Raw genomic sequence first — 20,262 nt, forward strand, 5'->3', positions numbered from 1 at the left:
CAATGGGTAAATTTTAAATGTGTAATTCTCGGCCATTACTTTTCTTTACTAAATAAAAATAAGATTTTTTTTAAATTTTGTTAAATAAACACATTTCTGTGGTTTCTTAGTTTGGAGACTTTTTTTCTTTTAATGATAAGTCCACATCCATTAGTGCTAAGTGATCAGTGACGTAACGTGTCCAGAGTCCTGGTCCGTTTAATTTGAATTTTGGAGCCTGGTTTAAGTATAATAAAATATATGTGTAAATCAACCTGTGGTGGCACAGTCAATAAAAGTACGAGCCTCACGGACGAGCCTGCGGAGCCCTTTGGGACCCAGGTGGCGTCTCCAAGCCCCGCCCCGCCGGACGCGAGAGGAGGATGTCGGAGTGATGAGCCGCTTGTTGGGAGGTCGCTCCGGACCGTGTGGCCCGCCGTCCTGCCTCGCTTCTCACTTTGTTTACACGTCCGGGTCTGGTTCTGCGGGACGGTTTGTCATCGGCTCCGTCGCGGGTCGTGTTTACGTGCGCGCTGCGCGGTGCGGGCGGTGCTGCGCAGCTGACGGTGCTCGGCGTTGACACTAAGGGCTCGGTGACACAGCAGCTTCGGTCCATTCGTAACGTTGAGCCGAAAGCTCCGCTCGGAAGTCGTCGATTCGCCCGCCGGCTCGTCTGGATCGCCCCGTTCCGGTGACTTCATCAGTGCGTGTTTGTGGCGCGACCGTGAACGCACCGCGGACCATTCGCTTCCTCCGCTCGTTCGCCCACTTTACAACATGCTGCTGTTGACAGCACAGCGACCATGTGGACCGGCGCCGAGCCCCTGATACCGTCACCAGTGAAGGTAAGTCACACTGTACGTGAATGTGGTGATGGAGGAGCTGGTATCGTGATCATCGCGTGTTTAGAGCTACAGAACACATTAACAGCTAGAATCACCCAAGACAGCGTCTCATATCTGTCAACGTAGAAGAAGGAATGAAAAAGTTAACACATGCAAGTTGGAGCAGTCCACACAAAGCTGTTTACGGTAAGTCAGGTGACGCACCCTCCTCCATGTGCCACGGGAGTCATAAAGTCAGACACCAGCTCAGGGTTAAGTTTCACACAGTGCAGACTCACACGTTTACGCTTTTACACCACAGCTGAAGCCGCTGTCAGTCAAGGCTCCCAACTGTTGAATTGTGCGTTAATATCACCCAGACGTCACACTCGCACCAGCACACGTTGGGCCGAGGTGTGACTAATGGCCCACGGTGGAAGCTGGTGTTACGGTGTTTGGGTGGGGTCGGATTAACACACACACACACACACACACACACACACAGTGCAGACATAGGACTCCACGCGTGTGCTGCCGGCACCTGTCTGTCTGCGGGGCCCTGCAGCGCCACCTTGGCTGAGGGTGTGTTTACAGTGTGACCCCCCCCCCCCCCAGAAACAGCTGAGCGTCTCCAGCACCTGCCTGCTGGAGACCCCCCAAACTGCACTCTAACATGAGCCTGGTGTGTGTCCAGACGGTGTGCGTCTCTGCCGTCTGCGGTTCCTCGCCACTTTTGTCAACCCCAGTGATTTTTTTTTGTGTAGTTATGCAGACGACGCACATCTCTCCGTGCATAGTAGTCATTCCAAGACACTGCAGCGCCGGCGCCCGTGAAGGCCCAGAGATAAGGTGTCCTGGCTCCAGAAGAGGCATCTCTCCCTCGGTCTGTGTCGTCTCTGTTTTGGATTGTTGTGTTTGCATGGGCTCCACCCGACTGCCTGCGTTTGTAAATCAGCATGGGATCAAATAGCTGAGGGCTAAATGTGTCCAGGGATGAGGTCATCGAGGATCCTCTGCTGCGGGTGCGGTGCGGTGCTAGTGTGCGTGTCGGTGCTGTGCCCGGAGGCCGAGCGCCTTGATTTGACCTTGACTTTGGTCTGATCCTCGGTGTGTGGCCGCTCATTAGGGCTAAACTTAGCCGCGCTTATCGGGTCCGTCGTCCCCTCGGCCACAGATGTTCCACTCGCGGTTTTAGGAGTTCCAGACATGTTCTAGCAGGAACCCAGACAGTTCTGGCTGATCAGGTGTTTGCACACGTGTCGTCCTCACCACAATGCTTCATGAATGGGCTTTGACTGAGCTTCTGAAAGCCACAGAGCGGGCCAGCGCCCTGCGACGGGCCGGTCCGGGCTGCACAGTCCCTCGCCTCGGCCCCAACGGCAGCTGGACGGGCTCCAGCAGCCCCTCAACCCCTATGAGGACAGATCCATACAAAGCCAATGAGAGCAGGAAACCAGGACGTCACTAATAACCTCCACCATCCTTCTGCTGTGTGCGGATGGCTCAGACGATGACTCAGCGCTTTTGTGTCTAATCGCTGTATTAAGTGAGAATGAAAAGTTGGGCGTGCACAGAGGGTTTGATTGACAGCTTCCAGTTTCATCTCTGCAATTACAGTAGCTACTGTTGCTGATAAAACAGTATATTAAGTATCACCTGTTGTTCCTCCAGACTTCTAGTCAGTAAATATTACAACCTTTATGGTTTTGGACGTTGGACTAACTGCGAAGTCATCATGTGATCGGATCTAATTTGCTTGTGTTTTTGCATTAGTTGCTTGTTTTCAGATCAAAGGTTTCTGAGTGCCTTGTGTTCACGCCGTTGAACCAGTTCGATTCGGCCACTGAATGGTTCCCTCTGTGGTTATCGTTCCCTGCTGATCCGTGAGTCTGGATCTGATGTCTGAGCTTCTCGTGACATTTTACTTTCCGAACGTCGGCCGCAGCGATCGCCTGCCCAGACGTTAGGCCCATATTCAAATAGTGTGTTTGCATGCGCGGTCCAGGCGCGCCGCCTTCTAACAGCCCGGGTAACGGGCTGGACCGTGGTGCCGGTTCTGCAACTCTGCAGGCGGAAGCGAAGGTCGCTCCGCTGCGTCCGGCGCCGCTCGAGGCTTCGCCGAGAGCAGCGGCCTGAGGAAATGGCCGTGGGTGAGGAGAGGAAGGAGGGACGGGGGGAGGAAGTCGAGCCAGCGGCGCATTGTCCGTTCAGAGGGGACGGATCCACTTGGATCATAATATATTAAAAGCTGGGCTGTTTACACTGGGTTGAAGCAGCGCATGATGTCATGTGGAGCCCGGGTCGATGGAGGCAGTCGCTAAGACGACCATGAACTCGACCCCTAGTTGCTATAAATGTGCATATTGTGTGCTTTATTGGCTTATGATGTCATCAAAACAATTATGTCATCAAAGGCACCAACATTGTCGTCGGCTGGAGGTGCTGTTGTTTGATGGCCCACTTGTGCGTAACCCGTACTGTGACTGTGCTGCGGTCCCGCTGAGGTTTCATTGCGCTTTAAATAGCGCCGTAAGCTGCAGGCTTCTGCATCAACAACTCCAACGGCTCTAATGACTTCGCTGACGGTGACTGACACCTGCGCCGCTGCCTCTTGACACTGATCAGCCTTTCCGGCTCCCGCGGCCAATCAGAGGCGGGGGATTAAGCGGCGCTGCGAGGTGCGCCATCGCCGCGTGGGGTTCAAGTCAAGGTCGAGAGCCGACAGAACCGGAACCAGGACGGGGGGAGCGCATCTGGGTCGCACCTCAGCCCGCGCCGCTCCCGTGGATGAGTCCGGTCCGACGAGGCTTCTTGAAGGTCGCTGCTGTGACTCGTTGGGATTCGCGCTTTCTGTGGAGATGCAAAAACTGCTGCACTTGAATAAGATGCTGCATAAACGTCAAACAGCGCACGAAGCATCATAAAGGCTCGTCTGTAGGAACCCCGGGTCTTCTGGTTCTGCCGGTAATGAGCTGTGGGTCGGGTCCGGGCACACGCTGTGATTTATCATCACAGGCACTTAGAAACACACACATTGAGGAAGCGGCTGTGGTTGTATGCGTTTCCTGCAGGCACTCAGCAGAAAGTGCTTGACTGACTGGAACCAGTCCACTGTCACTTATAAAACCAGTCTGGGAAATTGAATCTTTACACAACCACAAACAAAGACTTTTTCACGAGGCAGCTGAGCGCTAAGCAGGATCAGTTTCCCGTTATTGTCCCCTCTGGTGATCTCATAACATTGTAGGGCACTGGAAATGACTGCTTGAGCGTGTAGATAGCACTTACTGTGTCAGAGGATTACGTTGTTTAGACTTGAAGGATCTGATGTATCGCCATAAACAACGCTTGTGTGCCAGAAATTAGCCTGTTCCCTCACAGCACACTGCTGTAGGTGGGGCTCGTAAAGGGTGCCCTATGAAATATTAAACCACACACACACACACACACACACACACACACACACACACACACACACACACACACACACACACACACACACACACACACACACACACACACAGGAAGATGCAGACTGATCAGCCTTATCTTCCTCTTCCTGTGCTCCGCTCTCTTGTGGCCGCTCTCTGTCTCTCTCTCACTTTCAGTTCAGATGACGGAGCAAACAGAACATGCAGAGAACGACCCGGTTTCTTATCTTTGTGCCTGTCGGATGAGAAAAGAAGTGATTACCGACTATAGTTGGCTGAGTTATGGTAATATCTGTAAGTCTGCGCTGATAGATCGGCGTGGTGCGTTCACTGCACCAGAGCAGCTGCCTCCCCTTCCTTGCCTTTATCTCTGCGCTTCCTCTGATGCTCAGTCATTTGATCTACAGTGCCTCAGTGAGTATACAGCATCACCAGGCCCTCTGCGCTGTCTTATTGGATTAGCGTCACTTAGCATCGCTGCTGCTCGACCCAGTATTGCTTTCACTCAATACACATTAGCCAAGTGTCAGTGTTGCTCTCATCCCCGTCTCATTGTGTTAGCCTGCTCTAATGCCACTCGCTTAATCGCTTCAGGAAATGGGGAGAGAAAGCCGGACTCTTCCCACCATATCTAGATGACACATCTGGTTTCGCTCACCAGCCACTTCATTACACTGGACTATTATTTTGAAAAGGGTTTCTAATTTTGTGGCCATTCATTCATATAAGTACACAGGTTGACAAATATAAGAAACGCTGCTCAATGTAATGCATCCAGTTAGTGAATATCAGTATATTTTAGCTTACTGTGGCGGTAGTGAAACCAAAAGCAGGTTTTGCTCAAATTTCCTCTCCCTTTGAGAAACAATAGTTATGCTCTAGGCTCTCGTTATGTAACGATTGATCCTTATTGACTGGTTCAATCACAGACAATTTAAACAAGATGTCTGAGGTGGTTGGATCCTGATTGGGGGCTGTATGTCTGAAGTGTCCATCTCCAGCGGGTTCCTGCATGGCCCCAAATGGACTGAAGGAGGACCGGAGAGTAAGTCGGTCCTGGTACTGATCACCGAGGGACGGGACAGACGGGCTGTGGGGATAAACAGCAGGACAGAGGATTTACCGCGGAGTAGAGCACCTCCATTCATGCGTAGCCCCAATGACCCGGTAGATCACGGCCTCCGACTGTCGCATCCTATTTGCATCCATCCCGTTACTCCTGAAGAATGCCTCTCTGTAGTGCGTGCGCAGTGAAAGGGAAATCGCTGCCAAAATGACCTTATTCTTCAGCCTTGCTGCATGTGCAGGGTCCTCTCTGAGGGGCCGTCCCCGCAGCCAGAGATGAGGCAAGCCTAAATGGGCTGAGACGCACAGACAACAGGGAACAGGCACCGGTGTCACCTTGCTTTTCACACTAAACCCGCTGCGAAGCTGATAAATTGCAGCTCCATCATAGGTTCCACAATCTGACCGGCATCTTTTGTCCCCGGTTTGAATTCTAGCGGCGTCCGCCTTTTGTTTTGCGCCGTTCCCCGTCTCTGTGGCCTTTTCACTCGCGCTCACCCGCTGAAACCATAAACCACATTCACATGCTGATACTGAATGTTAATCATGGCCGTTCATCACCGTGGTGTGGGCCGTGTGCGACGTTACCGGAGCAGTGGGGGATTTATTCACCGCGGTGCTGGGGGGGTGGGGTGGGGCGGGCCTCGCGTAGGACCGTTTGACAGATGGCCTGCACGGTTTACTGCCCCACCACTGAATGTGTGTCAGTCAGTCGGGGCCTCGCTGTTAATTCTTGGTCCTCTTCGCCCCACAGTGTGTGTGTGTAGTATGGTCATTGTTTTTGCTCTCTGATAAATGGTGAGTGAGGAGGGAGACGACCCAGATGAATAAACATTTGACCGCAGCAGTGTGGATGTGAATTCAACTTGAGAGCTTGAAAAACCAGTAATCTAATTTTTACCCCCTGACCGCATGCACACGCACACACGCAGACCCCCCCCCCCCCTCAGGGCAAAGAGGCTTTGGTTGCACACGCTGACCTGATTTTGTGTGTGTTCCTGTGTTTGCGTTTGGACCCACTTGTGTTTATGAAGCAGATTAGGATGATGGTGCAGCCAGACACGTCTGTGGCAAGTGTGTCCCTTTGATTGCAGTCACGTGTGTCTGCATGGGAATGTGGGGCAGTGGGTTTTATTTTTTTTCAGAATAGGAGGCCCACATTACAAACACACCACGAGACTCGCCCCCCACCCTTCAGAAGTGCGGCAGATTAGGGCGTCTAATCCTCGTGTGCTTAATCATAAACGTCACTGCTTGATCTATTGTGAAACAACAGGCATTTGTTAAAAGTTAATTAGTGGTTGTAAACATTAATATTGTGTGATGTAACAAAAGGTTAGTTTGTAGGGGCTCAGTGCAGATGGAGTTTACACCCCGCTCTGTGCGTCAGCCATCTGGATCTCAGCACATTTCCAATTCATCAGCGTCCAACGTGGGCCAGATGGATGCAACACGCAGGTGCAACACCACCAACTTGTCCCATGGCTGATTGGAAGCGAATGAATCAAACCCGAAGTGAACGGAAGTGGCAGCGTGTTATTCCCTTTCTGCTCCTCCTCCTCACACGCTGCATGTTTCCCATTCACCATTCGCAGCGTTCTGGCCGGCGGCCCGGCGCTGGTTTCCTCTGCCCATTCTTGTGTTGGCCGGGCAGCCTGGCGCCGAATCCTCCAAGCCGAGTGCCAGCTACAGGTCACGTCATGTGTGAGGAACATTAACCCAGCGTGCACACATGCCCCGGTTGAGTCGGTTTGTAGGTTTAATCACAACAGCAACAACGGAACAAGGATACGCGGTAGCTGCGTAAAGAGACCACGTGAAGACAAACCTGCCGCGACAAAGTCTCCAGTCACCGTGAACAGGAGACAGACATGCAAACAGGTGGATAGGACTACTCTGTCTTATTCATTTGTTGATATCTGTAATAAAAGTAAAGATGAATGTGTCACTCTGATGTTCTACCGCCTTGTATTTAAATGTATAGCTTTTGGTTCAGACTTTAAAGAGTGTAGTGCTGTATTTCATCACTTTTAATCTATAAAATATCAGCTTGTTAAGTTTATATGTTTGTGTCCTAAGTCAAATCTCTTTCTGTCTGTTCTTTCTCTAGTTGTGTGTGATTCCATGCCCCTACATGCCCTTGCTGGCATCTAATGGAAGAAAAAGCCCCCAGCAGGTCCGCCATGGTATCCAGACTGCCTAAGTTCGGAGGACGCTCCCCAGCCGGGGGCACTAACCCCTTGCCCAATGGTTCCACCCAACCAACCACCCCCACGCAGGATAACAAGACTGCCCACTCAGGAACACGCCCAAACGGCGTGATCCGCACCTCTCCTTTTTCCTTAAAATGGAGGAGAGACTATGGGACAAGCTCCTCTGGTCCCACCACCCCCACCAGCCCCGGGGAGGAGGGGGAAGACGAGGCTCAGCCACAGCTACCCTCACTGACGAAGGAGGTAAAGAATGGACCTCCCGGGACGCCCAAGATCCGACGGGCGGGTACTCTGACTGTTGCGGTTTCCAGCCCTAAGGCCATACCCAAACAATCACTGAAGTTAAGTCCCAAAGTAGGCACCAAACTGAATGGAGAGCCTAAAATAACCCAGAATGGCTGCAGTGTTCCAGCTCGTACAGGGTCAGAGTCTCGCCTAACGCGGCCACGGCTGGGATGCAGCTCGCCTAGAAGCATCTCGCAGGACAGCCTGTCCCAGTCCAGCGACAGCCTGAAGACCTTGGCGCTTGACAACATGGTGCGCTCCAACAGCTTCACACACTTCAAGCAGATCCCGTCACCCACCAACCAGCCCATGACGCGTTCCTTCTCCTTTAACCGCGCGGTGGAGCTAGCCAAGCCTCTAACCAACACTCAGCTCAGGCCTCCTCGGAGTAGCTTCCTCAAACCTCCGCAGCTGAGCAATGGAAAAGTGAGTTTAGGACTAGGGGGTCTCAGCGGCAGCCTTGGAGGCTCAGGTGGTCAAAGTTTACTTCACTACAGCAGAACGCCTCCAGCTGCCTCGTCGCTGCCTATGCCGTTGATCACGTCAGCACCCAGTACCCCCAGTGCCCTGAAGAAGCCGCTCCTCCCCAGCAGTGTGCTGACAAAGCCGTTGGGGAGCATTGGGGGCTCGTTGGGCTTCAGAATGGCTCGATCCAAGCAAGCCAATCAGCAGAAACCCCTTTTTCCAGATAGGCCTAAGGACGATGTTGGGTCGACAGCTGCTACGGAGTGTGGCAGTCTGTTAGGGTTGGCACTCGACATCGACTCATCTGGTGAGACTGAAAATGTAGAGGTGCAAAGTGACAGCGATGGGAGCTCCAGAGATGGAGGAGGAAGTGTTCTGCTCACACAGAGCTTGGGCCATGCAGCAGGTGAGACTCTGGAGGATATGTCCTTATCTTCTGTCTCATCACTAGACAGAGGTGACACAAGCGAGGAGCTTCTAGATGACTTGGACAGTCTGGGGGATGTGCTTAGTGACGGGGAGATGCCTGACAACAGGACAACAGGCAGCACAACCCAAACTCACCAAAACAGCTGTCCGAACGCGCCCAGGGACTGGAATGCTGTGGATGTGGCGGGTACGTCCACTGAGCTGAATGCAAATTCTTTCTATCTACCGTTCGTGTCAGTTGCTCATGTGCAAATGTTTTATATAGAAGACAAAGAAGAAAGCCCCATGCAGGACTCCCAGGGCCCACTGGTGATGTCTCCACAGCACGGAGGCGCCCCTCTGGCTTCGTCTGTGGAGCTGTCTCCCTCCAACAGCTCTGGAGGAACCTACATGTGGGATGAGGAGGGCTTTGAACCGCTACCTGGACCTGGGACCCATCTGTTGGACAGCTTCGATGACTCCGAGCTCAACAGCATGGTGAGAACCAGCTTTTAAAAACTAATTTGAAAATAAGACAAGTATCGCTGAGGCTAAAAGGCTGAGACGTTACTCAAGGTTAACGACAGAGTTAAGAGTAGGTTCATTCAAATCAGTTCAATTCATCTTATTTATACAGCACTGATTCACAACAGAAGTCATCTGGAAGCACTTTCCAGTGTCAGGATTGAGACCTTACAGGACTTGAAAATAAACTCAATAGAATTCTATAGAAAACTCAACAAATCCCACTTGAGCAGCATCAGGCAGCAGTTGAGAGAAAATACTCGCATAAAAGCGAGTTGTAATTGAGTAATTTTACAAGTTAGCAATTCAAAAGAAAAGAACTGTAAATTAACTGACAACAGTGTTTAAGGTTAACATTTGGTAGCGCGCACACACACACACACACACACACACATTGGTTTGAGTTTTGTGTTACTGTTCATTTGCTTTAGGGCCATTATTACCTGCCTCTAGGCTTCGCTCTAGCAAAGCTGGGCATAATTACGAGTCTTTATTAGCGTCATATTGTACAGCCCTCAGTCTGTTAATCAGTCCAACTTTAAAGTCATTCCTCTTTCATTCTAATAATTAAAGAACAAATAGGCAGAACAAAAGCGTGAAGAGTAAAGCCAAACTGTGTGGAGCTGCTGGTTTAAAGCCAAGGGCTCCCGCTCCCTGAGAGGAACGCTGACCCGGCCACCAACTGTGTGTTAATAGCCTCGCTGGCCTTGCCTTGGTTCTCAGTATTCCTGTACCGAGGCACCTGATCTCAGGAATTTATAAAGGGCTTAAGATGAGCCTGGATTTGAAATTATATAATAAGCTCCCTGTGTTTACTGCTTTCATGGTGACATAGGTTTATCTTACAGTCTGTAGCAGGTACCAAAGCAGCAAAAGTGTGTGTGTGTGTGTGGGGGGGGGGGGTAATCATGTGCACCTGATTAGGAGTCATTCCCCGTCTTAACGACTCTCTTTGTGTACCTGTGTAGTAGATAAGTACTGTATTCATGTGGGAGGTGTACTGTGTAATTACAGAAGTATGTCCTTACAAAATAGTAAAATATTAAGAACTATATCTAGTCCCAGGAGAAGCACATTTTCCAGGCCAGTAAATATTTTGTGCTTTCATTTTTGCACTATTCTATTGTTCAGTCTTGTGAGTGAAATAGTGCGAAAAAGTAGTGTACAAGTTGTCCTGGAGAGTTGTGATGCCAAAATCAATTTCTGTTGTAATCCATCAGAATAAAACTGCCACAGAACCACTACTTTGTATTGAACTGCAGGGTGTGTTTCCCCTGTGAGTCTAAGTGGAGGCTGTTATTGCATCAGTGGCAGGCTCCGCTCCTGCCGTCAGCCAATACAATCAAAACCCAGCACCACTAGATGCTGGAGGACGGACTGGGTGCATATTCGCAGATCATCGCTCTTCCCTGCATAACCATGTGCATCGCAGGCAATGAAATGCCTTAATGTGGTGCAGTGCTTCAGTCCGAGAGGACGAGAAAGGGTGCAGTCCTTGCAGAAAAGGAAAGCGAAATGTTGGCTGAGAGGGCGCTAAAGGGGAAGGGAGCAAAGAGGAGAAGGGAGGGGGGCCTAGTGAGGGCCTGCCGATGTGTGAAAGATCAGCTCTGTGGGGAATCTGCCTTGGAGATATTTAACCGAGCTTTGATTAGAGGAAATGAGCCCACTTACAGTAATTGGATGCACCGTGTTTGCTCTGTCCCACCTCTTTTAGCTGCTGTTTCCATCTGTTTCGTGTGTCTGTTTCTTCCTTCGAATACAAGGAGAACAACTGAAAAAACCTCCCATGTTGGATGCTTGTCACAGTGACCCTCTTCGGGCCTGGTCTCAGGATGGATGCAACTGGTTCTCATAGCGGGGACGCAGCTGGAACTCACAGCTCGCTGAGGCTGAAGCAACGGGATGGAAACGTTCAGCTTCTAGAGTGGCTGCAGTAGCGCACTCCGTCCACGTGGGGGCGCTGTGCATCCTCTAGTCTGCTGTGTGTGTGTGTGTGTGTGTGTGTGTGTGTGTGTGTGTGTGTGTGTGTGTGTGTGTGTGTGTGTGTGTGTGTGTGCACGCGCGCCAGTGTTTTTCCGGCTATATATGGTTCTATCTGCATTCATATGCTCTGTGCAGAATCAAGGAGTGGGCTACCTGAGCTCATAATAACATTCCCATGATGCACCGTGCAGCTCGGTACAGTACCAGCTTTACAAAATTGGCATTGTGAAATGAAGGGCCTCTCCTCACAGTGATTGTTAATGCGTCCCCCGGCCGCAGCACAATTCATCACGCGGTTCATGATCGGGGCACAATTTATGTTAAAACGGTTTTAGTGTTTTACTGAATTTGAAACTCTGTCAGGCAAATCAAAGACGAAGAATGAGGGCTGAAGTAGAAATAGCAGGTGGACAAAATAACTCGTACAATATAATAAAAGCAGCTCTCACTACCTTTTAACCCGCTGTTTTTATTGAATTGGTGTTCGTAGTGTGACTGTTAGTGAATTGTATTATGTTTGTAATAATAGCTAATATCCATCAGAGTCTCACCAGCTTCGTGTGTGTGTGTGTGTGAGAGACGCTGCTCTATAGCTTTGGCTGCGAGCTGCTCTATATGTCACGGACTTCCTCATATGTGATGAAAAATGGATCCCTTGAAAGTGCAGCCCGGCGTTCCTGAATGTGAAAAGCCTGCATGTTTACCTTTTCGCCGGGTATAATTCCCCTTATCTCCCCCTTGTCGCGGGCGGCCGTGTGATATTTCGGTGTTCAGGTTTTTTCCACGGGGAGAGGCAGGAGCTCTCCTCCTCCTCCTCCTCCTCCTCTCCCGGCGCTCCAGTAATCCTCTGTGTTCCCGCTTTGCTTCCTCGGAGCCGCGTCTTGCTGTTGCCTCTCATCCCTGATTTATTTATTTTGCCTCTAATTTGGGGCTCGTGTGAGGCCGGGGTGAGACGGGTCAATTCATTAGTGTTTAAATGAGTGAGGTGCCACAGCTTTTTGTCTGCACAGCGCCGAGCTCCTGGCGGATCACGCCGCCACTGAAGCGACTATGTCGTGGCATTAATGAGGCTTAAAGCTCACCTGCTTTTGTTTGCCTTGATTTTGAATTGACAGCAGCAGCTCTTTAAGTGAAGTAATGCTTCTCTCCTCTTCCCCTCTTACGTCCTCAGAGACTAAGTACGAGTTTCTCCTTAAGACAAGGGTTCTGACTCACTCCCAAAATTACAACCTGTGTGTATCATTATCATTATCAGTCATGGCTCCATTTAGTTTTCCGACCACAGTCGTGACCTGTTATTTTGCTGGCGACTGTTGCTGGTGAAACCACTCTGTCTCTGTTGGACTTCACATATGAAAAATTGCAGCCTGGCAGCCTTCCTGCACGAGACGCTTCCAAGATTTAGATGATTACATATAATCCGTTTATTGATTTCGGTGGCACTGCCATGATTAAAGACGATGTGCACAGTCCAGACTATGCATCTGCCTAATGTTTCATTGCCATTGTTCCAGGTTATACGTGATTCAATCTTTCAGACTATAATTAAATGAGAAAATGATAACCTCTTTCTTCAGTTTCATCTCAAACTCGCTTTATGGAGAATTCATATCTTAAAGTGAAATTTCAACTTTTCTCGCGGCGTTCCTTCAAGGCTTTGTGATATTTAATGTACTTTAAGTAGTGGGCTAATTTCATATGCAGTCTTTTGCTGACGGAGGAACAGTGACCAGCCCTGAGTCAAGCTTATGACACAAACCCTTAAAACCCGCAGCCCCGCCTCCTTTCCATCGGTGACACGGTCGCCTTCTCCATAACCAAGATGACGTTCCATCGTGTCAGTGCTTATAGCTGTTATACAACCGCAGTCGGCGCTTTGTTGTTATGCTGTCACCTAGAGCAACGTCGTGAGAACCAAATGAAGCAAGAAGGGAGAGATCTTGGAAAACATGCTGCCGATTTGAGGCTCCTCGAACTCTCCTTCGCTCTCGTCTGCATGTGCCATCGCTCGTTAAAGCCTCTGGTGCCTCTGGTTCTTCCTCTGAATATCTGCCTGTGCGTAGAGGAACTATTCATGGAATGAATGTTGGAGTTCATTTTGTAAATAATAATAAGATACATAATAAGAATTCCTAATGAGCATGTCTGCGGTCCATGTGGGCAATCAGTTGTTATAGGAAATGTAGTAATTACAAATTCATTATTGACTCACATTGAAAATCTAGAAAAGATGAGACTAATAGAATCAAAATATGAAATAATGACTTGGTTTTATTTATTTTTAATGAACCCTTAATTTGGTTTCATTATTTAGGTGTTTGAGCTCCCAACATTTCTTAAAGCTCGGCTCAGCGGACACATGATTATCCCTTTAAAAAGGCAATAAGACAAAGGCTTTATCAGTGGGTGTATGAGATTAAGGTTATCCTACATTTCTCATGTCTTACACCGGTTTTATCCCGCATGGCAGACACTGAAAATGGACTTTGCGCTGAAAAACAGTCTTAGTTCAAGAGCTGCAAATGAGTGTGGTAAATGGATTACGGTGAGCGGCGGAAATGAGCGCGGCGAAAGGACGTATCCTCCATCAAAATGAAAAGTGAGTCCCAGGATATTGTGCGAAGACTTTTACTGTTAAGTAGAGGAGGGGTTATGTCACACAGGGGAAGCATAACCTGCACCCGGTAACACATGCAGAGGCGCAACACTCATCCAGCATCTCACACAGCATCCAGTCACATTTAGTGTTTGACCTTAACAAACTAATGATCCTGGAAAGAGACGTGTTGTGCGTCGGTTTCGGCGTGCGATGCCGCCGCTTCGCTGGGATTTCATTTATCTGGTAGCGAAGCAGCGGGTTGAAAACGGCCGCTTACATCATCCCAAACGACGAGGCGGGGACGCGGGAAGGGTTCGGCCCGAATCCTTCTCCCCGACGCCTATCGATTCCTCGCGCTTATGTAAAGCTGAAGGCTGCGGTTCCGTGGGCTCCTGTGATTGAGACAGAAACGAGCTGTCGATTTATCTCCGCTGCCCGATCAACGCCCGTGATGCTGATTTACATAGGAGCCGTAACGATCTCGCGTCTGCCACGGAGGCCAGAGAGATGCTGTTGGAGAAGCCAGGAGACGCTGAGGTCTCTGTAATGAGCTCTCGCTCCGCTGGAGGAGGCAGCTGGGTCACTGTGAGGTAACCTGTCAGCGGCAGGATGTTCAGTCTTAAAACTTTCCCAGTGACTTTGAAGGCTTTAATCGGCGATTGATCCGTGTGCGGCTCGTATAAAGCTTTTACAGCTGGAGACCTTCTGTTCAGTGCTGCTCAGCCTCAGGCGCTGGGTTGTGGGGTGTGTCAAACTCATATACTTGTAAACTCATCTTCCCCTAATTGGCTGCAACAGATGAAACCTAATTGGATCAGAGCCGCTGTTCTGACGCCTTTCAATAATATTTCATTACAACTATTGATCCCAATCTAATCTGAGGCTCCGCAGCGTTTGCATAGATCAATAGTGGATCAACATTCAGCAAAATAGTTTTTACATTTGTCTCAATTGAATCAATATGAGCTGCATTTAAAGTCAGCTCAGTTATGATGGCGATATGATGGTGGAGCTGTGCAGGTCAAACGCTTTGCCCTCTTCCTCCATGGAGACGTCAGAGTGGAGCTTCAGTAAAACCCACCACTGCACCAACACTGGAGCAAAGTCTTACATAACGTCCTCAGGACTCGGTGCTCATTCGCCACATCTGCTCTTATATAATATATTATTATCAGTAATTAACCTGAGCCCATGTCCTTTCCAGACTGTAGCCAGCTCTCATTAAATGGCTGCTTGTACTATGTAAAGACTCGTGGACCATAGTGGACGACACACATCATTAGAGGCGCCGTCTCTCCTCGGCCGAGAGATTATCCAGATGCTCTAAGCTGTTGTGTCCTGAGAGTGTGAAATGTAATTTCCTCTGGCTCCGAGCGGTAACAAAGACGGTCAATGGAGAGGACGGGCAGAGCCAGGGGAAGGAGTGCAGGATAAATAATCCAACATCGATTGGGTCAGCGGCAATTTTGGAGCATCATACGCGGGAGACAAGAGAGACCTGCAGCTACGGGGGCTGTGGTTGAGGAGGTGGAGGAGGAGGGGTGAGGGTGAGGGTGGAGGAGGTGGAGGAGGAGGTGGAGGAGGAGGGGTGAGGGGGAGGAGGCGGTGGAGGGTGGAGGGGGGTCAGGTGGATGAGGGGGAGGAGGTAGAGGGGGCGGACACCTCCAGACGCTGAAGCGCCTCCACCTAAAGATCGCTCCCGTCCGGAGGTGCTGAAGCTGCAGAAGAAGCCGTCGCTGCCTTTAAAATGTGGCCGTGGCAGCGCGTGGGCCGGCGTCCAGCAGCCTGTCATCGCTGATGGAGCGGCCGCTCCTGAGCCGTCGACACGTTACACCTGTGAGCTGGATAAGGATCAGGCAGCGGCCTTGAACACGCGAGTGGCGACGCTCGGGAGCGTTCGCTCCAGTTCCTGATTCCAAGCTTTTAACTTAAGTCCGACCTTCAGACTTTTAGACTTTGTTGACTTGCTGACTTGTGTGTGTGTGTGTGTGTGTGTGTGTGTGTGTCTGTTTCTGTGTGTGTCTGTTTCTGTTTCTGTGTGTGTGTGTGTTTGTTTCTGTGTGTGTGTGTGTGTGTGTGTGTGTGTGTGTGTCTGTTTCTGTGTGTGTCTGTTTCTGTTTCTGTGTGTGTGTGTGTTTGTTTCTGTGTGTGTGTGTGTGTGTGTGTGTGTGTGTGTGTGTGTCTGTTTCTGTGTCTGTGTGTGCGTGCATGCGTGCGTGCGTGCGTTGATGCTGAGCTATGAGTTTTCTCCCACCTCCAGCTGAACAGATAGAACTGGCTGCCGGACGTGCAGCTGCTCTTGTTGTGTTGGGCCGAAGGTGCAAATGTTTCCGACACGCACGCTCACAGGTGAGCTGCCAGGAAGGATGAGCCTGAGCCCCAGTGCTGGATCTCTGTTTGAAGATAAGGCGATGGTAGAGGAGGCTGGGAGCAACAACCTAAGTGTATTTTACTAATATGAGCAAATTCAGTTTGACACCTGCAGCTTAAATACAGTAGATTGTAAATTCCTTTTGATCTTCGATTGAGGAATATTGATTTTGCACTGACTGACAATGCAGCCGCCGCTGTCTGAGAGTGTTGCAGGCATCAGCTTGACAGCGTAAAGTTTGAAAAACTTTTTTTTTTCAGGTTGCGATTTAGGGAAAACTTTTCAGGAGATTTGGTTTGTGGCTCTAAACCGTCTAATTACTGGGTGGGGTTTGGTTTTGGACGGATGAGGAGAGGAACAGGTTGGCTCCAGTCTCACAAAGAACAGCTTCACTCAGTGTTTGGGACACGAGAAGTGTGTTTTGTTTATTTCATTCCATCCACATTAAGTCTGAAATGCTGAGTAACAGTCAGTTATCGTGCGGCGCACAAGCTTTTCAGTAATGAGTAATGTTATGCTTTTGTCTTCTAGTCAGAGTCCTATCAATTTAGTTTTGTGAAGCACAAAATTGCCTTGAAAAATAAAGCTTTGAACTACTGATTCATTCCTTGCTTTTGGGTATGCTTTGAATTATTTGGGAGACGGCGGCGGCGGCGGCGGAGCAGTCAGACTAGCTCCATATTTGCAGGCAGTTACGAGGGCTTTTTCAAAGCGTTCTGTATTATCATTCATAATTGAGTGATATTTTCCAGCCTGTTGTGTTATATGGAATAAAAGCGCCTTCCTCCCGTTACGCTGTCGCAGTGAGATAATCACGTGAAGCGTCGCAGGAAAAGCCACCGATGGTGCTTTTTATATTGTTAGTGTGGATGATGAAACACGGGGACTGGAAATAGAACTGAACATAACAGTAAATAACCGATGGCGTCTATGACAATTATGACTGTGTCTATATAATGTGATTATTTGTGTGCATTAATGTAGCGGTGAAGGATGAAGTCATGTAAATAAATCAAGTGTCGCAGCATAAATGAAACGTTTGCACGCTAACGCTTGAAAGTTACGACATCTTCTACTTGAAAGTGGAGCAAAACAGCGAGAGGCTGCGTTCTCGTCTGGTTAATGTGAAAAGAAAATTAAAAACCCATTTCAGGCTAATTGGAGGTGTTGGAATTAGGTTTGTGCACATGCAGTTTCAAAATGATGTGTCATGCATAAATATGTCCACAAGGCCACAGGCTGGTGGGGATTTTTAATTCTGGATCTGTGCAGAGTTTTACATATATGTTCACTGATGGCTGGATATTTCTCTCCTAACTGTTTCACTGCAACATTTTTGGCCCGAGGCGAAATCCTGTAATGACTCTAATGCACTGTAATGTGCCTGTAGTGTGCGCGTAGCGTTGCCTAACGCCGTGAAACGAAGAGAGCTCTACCTTTTCCTGTGGTTTCCCAGGATATCCTGAACAACCTTGACCCTCTGGGAAGTGGAGAGCTGGATGATGATGACCTCATGCTGGATGTGGACCTGCCAGAGGACGGCGTGCACGGTCAGCGCGCGCACACACACACACACACACACACACACACACACTGGTTCTTCCACTACGACCAACGCCTCCGTCTCATTGGCTGGAGGTTGTCCATTACACTCTCATAAGCGAACACCTACAGCTAAAGCTGCTCTGATCATAATTGTAAATTAATGTATTATCAAGGTCGGAGCTTTCTATTTCAAGCCGAGCCCTTCGATGGCGTATAATAGCTTGAATAAATTGAATCCTGCTTTGCCTTGGTTTGCAGATTTGCCTCTGCAGCGGTACAGTCGTTAGCCTGCCTCCTGTCTGTTATTTGTGTTATTTTTTTAACATTTACTCGCCGAGGAGTCATTAATTTACAGCGGCACCGCCGCCACGCAGCTGCCTTTGACTGACAGCTAGGGATCTGACCTGGGGAAGCGTTGAGCCTCTGCTCATACGAACAGATGCACTTGCATATGGCAGCGACACATCCGCCGCTTTAATAGGAGCTAAGTTTACATTTGATTGCCGTGACGACAGCAGCGCGTTGGAATGATTGCTTTAATAGCTCACTGTTCACACATCACACCCCTCACCCGCTCCGGCGCGGCGACTACCTGAGGCTGCGCAGGCGTCTTTGTCCACTCCGTAACGCAATCAACCAGCGATCTCGTCAGAAGTGAGTGAAACGGTCACGTTGATGGCGTTAAAGCGGCTCAGGTGACGGGAGCGTTAACGCCGTCATTAAGGCTTCATCGGGCTGGAATGTGATGCAGCGTTTCCACATCCAGGGCTGCTGGTGTGTCACACAAGTCGTTCCTGAGCGCCGGAACACGCCACCAGCGTTGGATAGGACTGTTTCCATGGGAATCACACATGTACACGTGCAGCCGTACGTCCATTGTTTATTTAATGGACCTCGCTGCGATCGATGCAGCAGTGGTCGACCAGTCCAACCACCGGCTGCAAACAAAGCTGGAGCAAGAAGTGAGCATTCTCAGAATGTATGGGTTGGCTCTATTATGGGCTGTAGCGTGGGCTGTAGCGTGGGCTGTAGCGTGGGCTGTAGCGTGGGCTGTAGCGTGGGCTGTAGCGTGGGCTCTATTATGGGCTGTATTATGGGCTGTAGCGTGGGCTGTATTATGGGCTGTAGCGTGGGCTGTATTATGGGCTGTAGCGTGGGCTGTAGCGTGGGCTGTAGCGTGGGCTGTAGCGTGGGCTGTATTATGGGCTGTAGCGTGGGCTCTATTATGGGCTGTAGCGTGGGCTGTAGCGTGGGCTGTAGCGTGGGCTCTATTATGGGCTGTAGCGTGGGCTGTATTATGGGCTGTAGCGTGGGCTGTAGCGTGGGCTGTAGCGTGGGCTGTAGCGTGGGCTGTAGCGTGGGCTTCCTGGGGTGTAGCTGGCCGTATGTGATGAACTGGCTGCTGCGTATTCCCGTCACGTGCCCGATGCCATCGTTCCCAGTGTAAACAGTGAGGGCTTTGTCTGGAGAGGGAGTCCGGCCGTGAGACGAGGCCAGAGGAGTGTGTCATCCTCCTTGTTGGGAAGCGGCCGTATATTTAGCTCTCGGCGTCGCGGCCGGACCTGGTGTAACGTGAGGCGCTGAAAGTGAAGCCCGGCTGAGGTGTCCGATTAGATCCAGCCCACAGGGCAGGCTCTGGGAGCTCTGGGAGGGAACGGTGTTCTCTTCCTCCTGAACGGGCCGACTCTGCCACAAAACAGGAAGAAGGGGCGGGAAGGGGAAGCGGGGCCTCGTGTGGTGTTTCCTCCAGCTGTCAGGTCCCTTGACTGGGGACGGGGCCCAGCCTGTCTTCTGCCGGCCGCCTCAGTGACCTCCGCGCTTGGACACAAACAGTTCCCTCAGCTGCTCTCTGGCCGCAGCTCCAGTTCCTAGGGAGTTCCCAGAAAAACAGGGCTGTCAACAAAGACGGAAGCAGACAGGATGTGAAGGCAGCGGGGCTGCTCTCCCTCTCTGGCCCTTGGACGTCTCACCAGCTGACCGGACACAAGGACACAGTCCTTTCTCTGACTTTGCGATCTTTTCGTTTTCAGCTGGGACATTTTCCCACTGTCTAACTCGGTGGAAGACTTTTTGAGTGGGATTTTGCGAGAGCGCTCGGGTTTCCTGGAATGTAACGGTTCAGCGTGAAGCAGGCTGTCTGCTCCTGTGCTATGTGGTGACACTCAGGGTAAAGTATTTGAACCACTACTGCTGCATTCCTGCAACCGGCTCCTTCAGTCTGCCAGCGTTCCTGTCTCTCTCTTTCTCTTCATCGCTTTTTATCATTTGCTCTCAATACTGCACAGAACATGTTTAAGGTCTTTTTGATTTCTTGGAGGTCTTGCTTTGTACTTGTTGTAGTTGTTATTCTACAGCTCTGTACGAGTGCCTGTTGCTAAATGCTGCATATTTGTGCAGCGGTTCTTGAAATGGGGCCTAACCCTGGGTTTGTGTATGTGGTGCAGACAAAATAAATGTACAGATGGATCAGAGTTTGTGCAGCTCGTATGCTAGGATGTATATGCAGCTGCATGCATTATTACAGTGAAGAAAGGTCTCTCAGTCATGCACTGTTTGCTTGAGGCGAAAC

At 50.1% G+C, this 20,262-nt stretch overlaps 1 protein-coding gene across 4 annotated transcripts in view; it reads left to right on the plus strand.

The window, feature by feature from the left end:
* Window positions 1–356: 356 nt before the first annotated feature.
* The window catches only part of ccser2a (coiled-coil serine-rich protein 2a), a 34,230-nt gene continuing 14,324 nt past the window's right edge, over window positions 357–20,262 (plus strand). For all 4 annotated transcript variants that reach the window (XM_029127002.3, XM_029127004.3, XM_029127006.2 and 1 more), the window contains exons 1-4: window positions 357–824; window positions 7,410–8,878; window positions 8,957–9,168; window positions 17,605–17,698. In XM_029127002.3, coding sequence (XP_028982835.1) covers window positions 7,453–8,878; window positions 8,957–9,168; window positions 17,605–17,698 — 1,732 coding nt within the window. In that variant the 5' untranslated portion in view covers window positions 357–824; window positions 7,410–7,452. The remainder of the gene's footprint in view (window positions 825–7,409; window positions 8,879–8,956; window positions 9,169–17,604; window positions 17,699–20,262) is intronic.

The sequence above is a fragment of the Betta splendens genome, chromosome 15 (genome assembly GCF_900634795.4).
Source record: "Betta splendens chromosome 15, fBetSpl5.4, whole genome shotgun sequence".
Classification (NCBI taxonomy): Eukaryota; Metazoa; Chordata; class Actinopteri; order Anabantiformes; family Osphronemidae; genus Betta; species Betta splendens.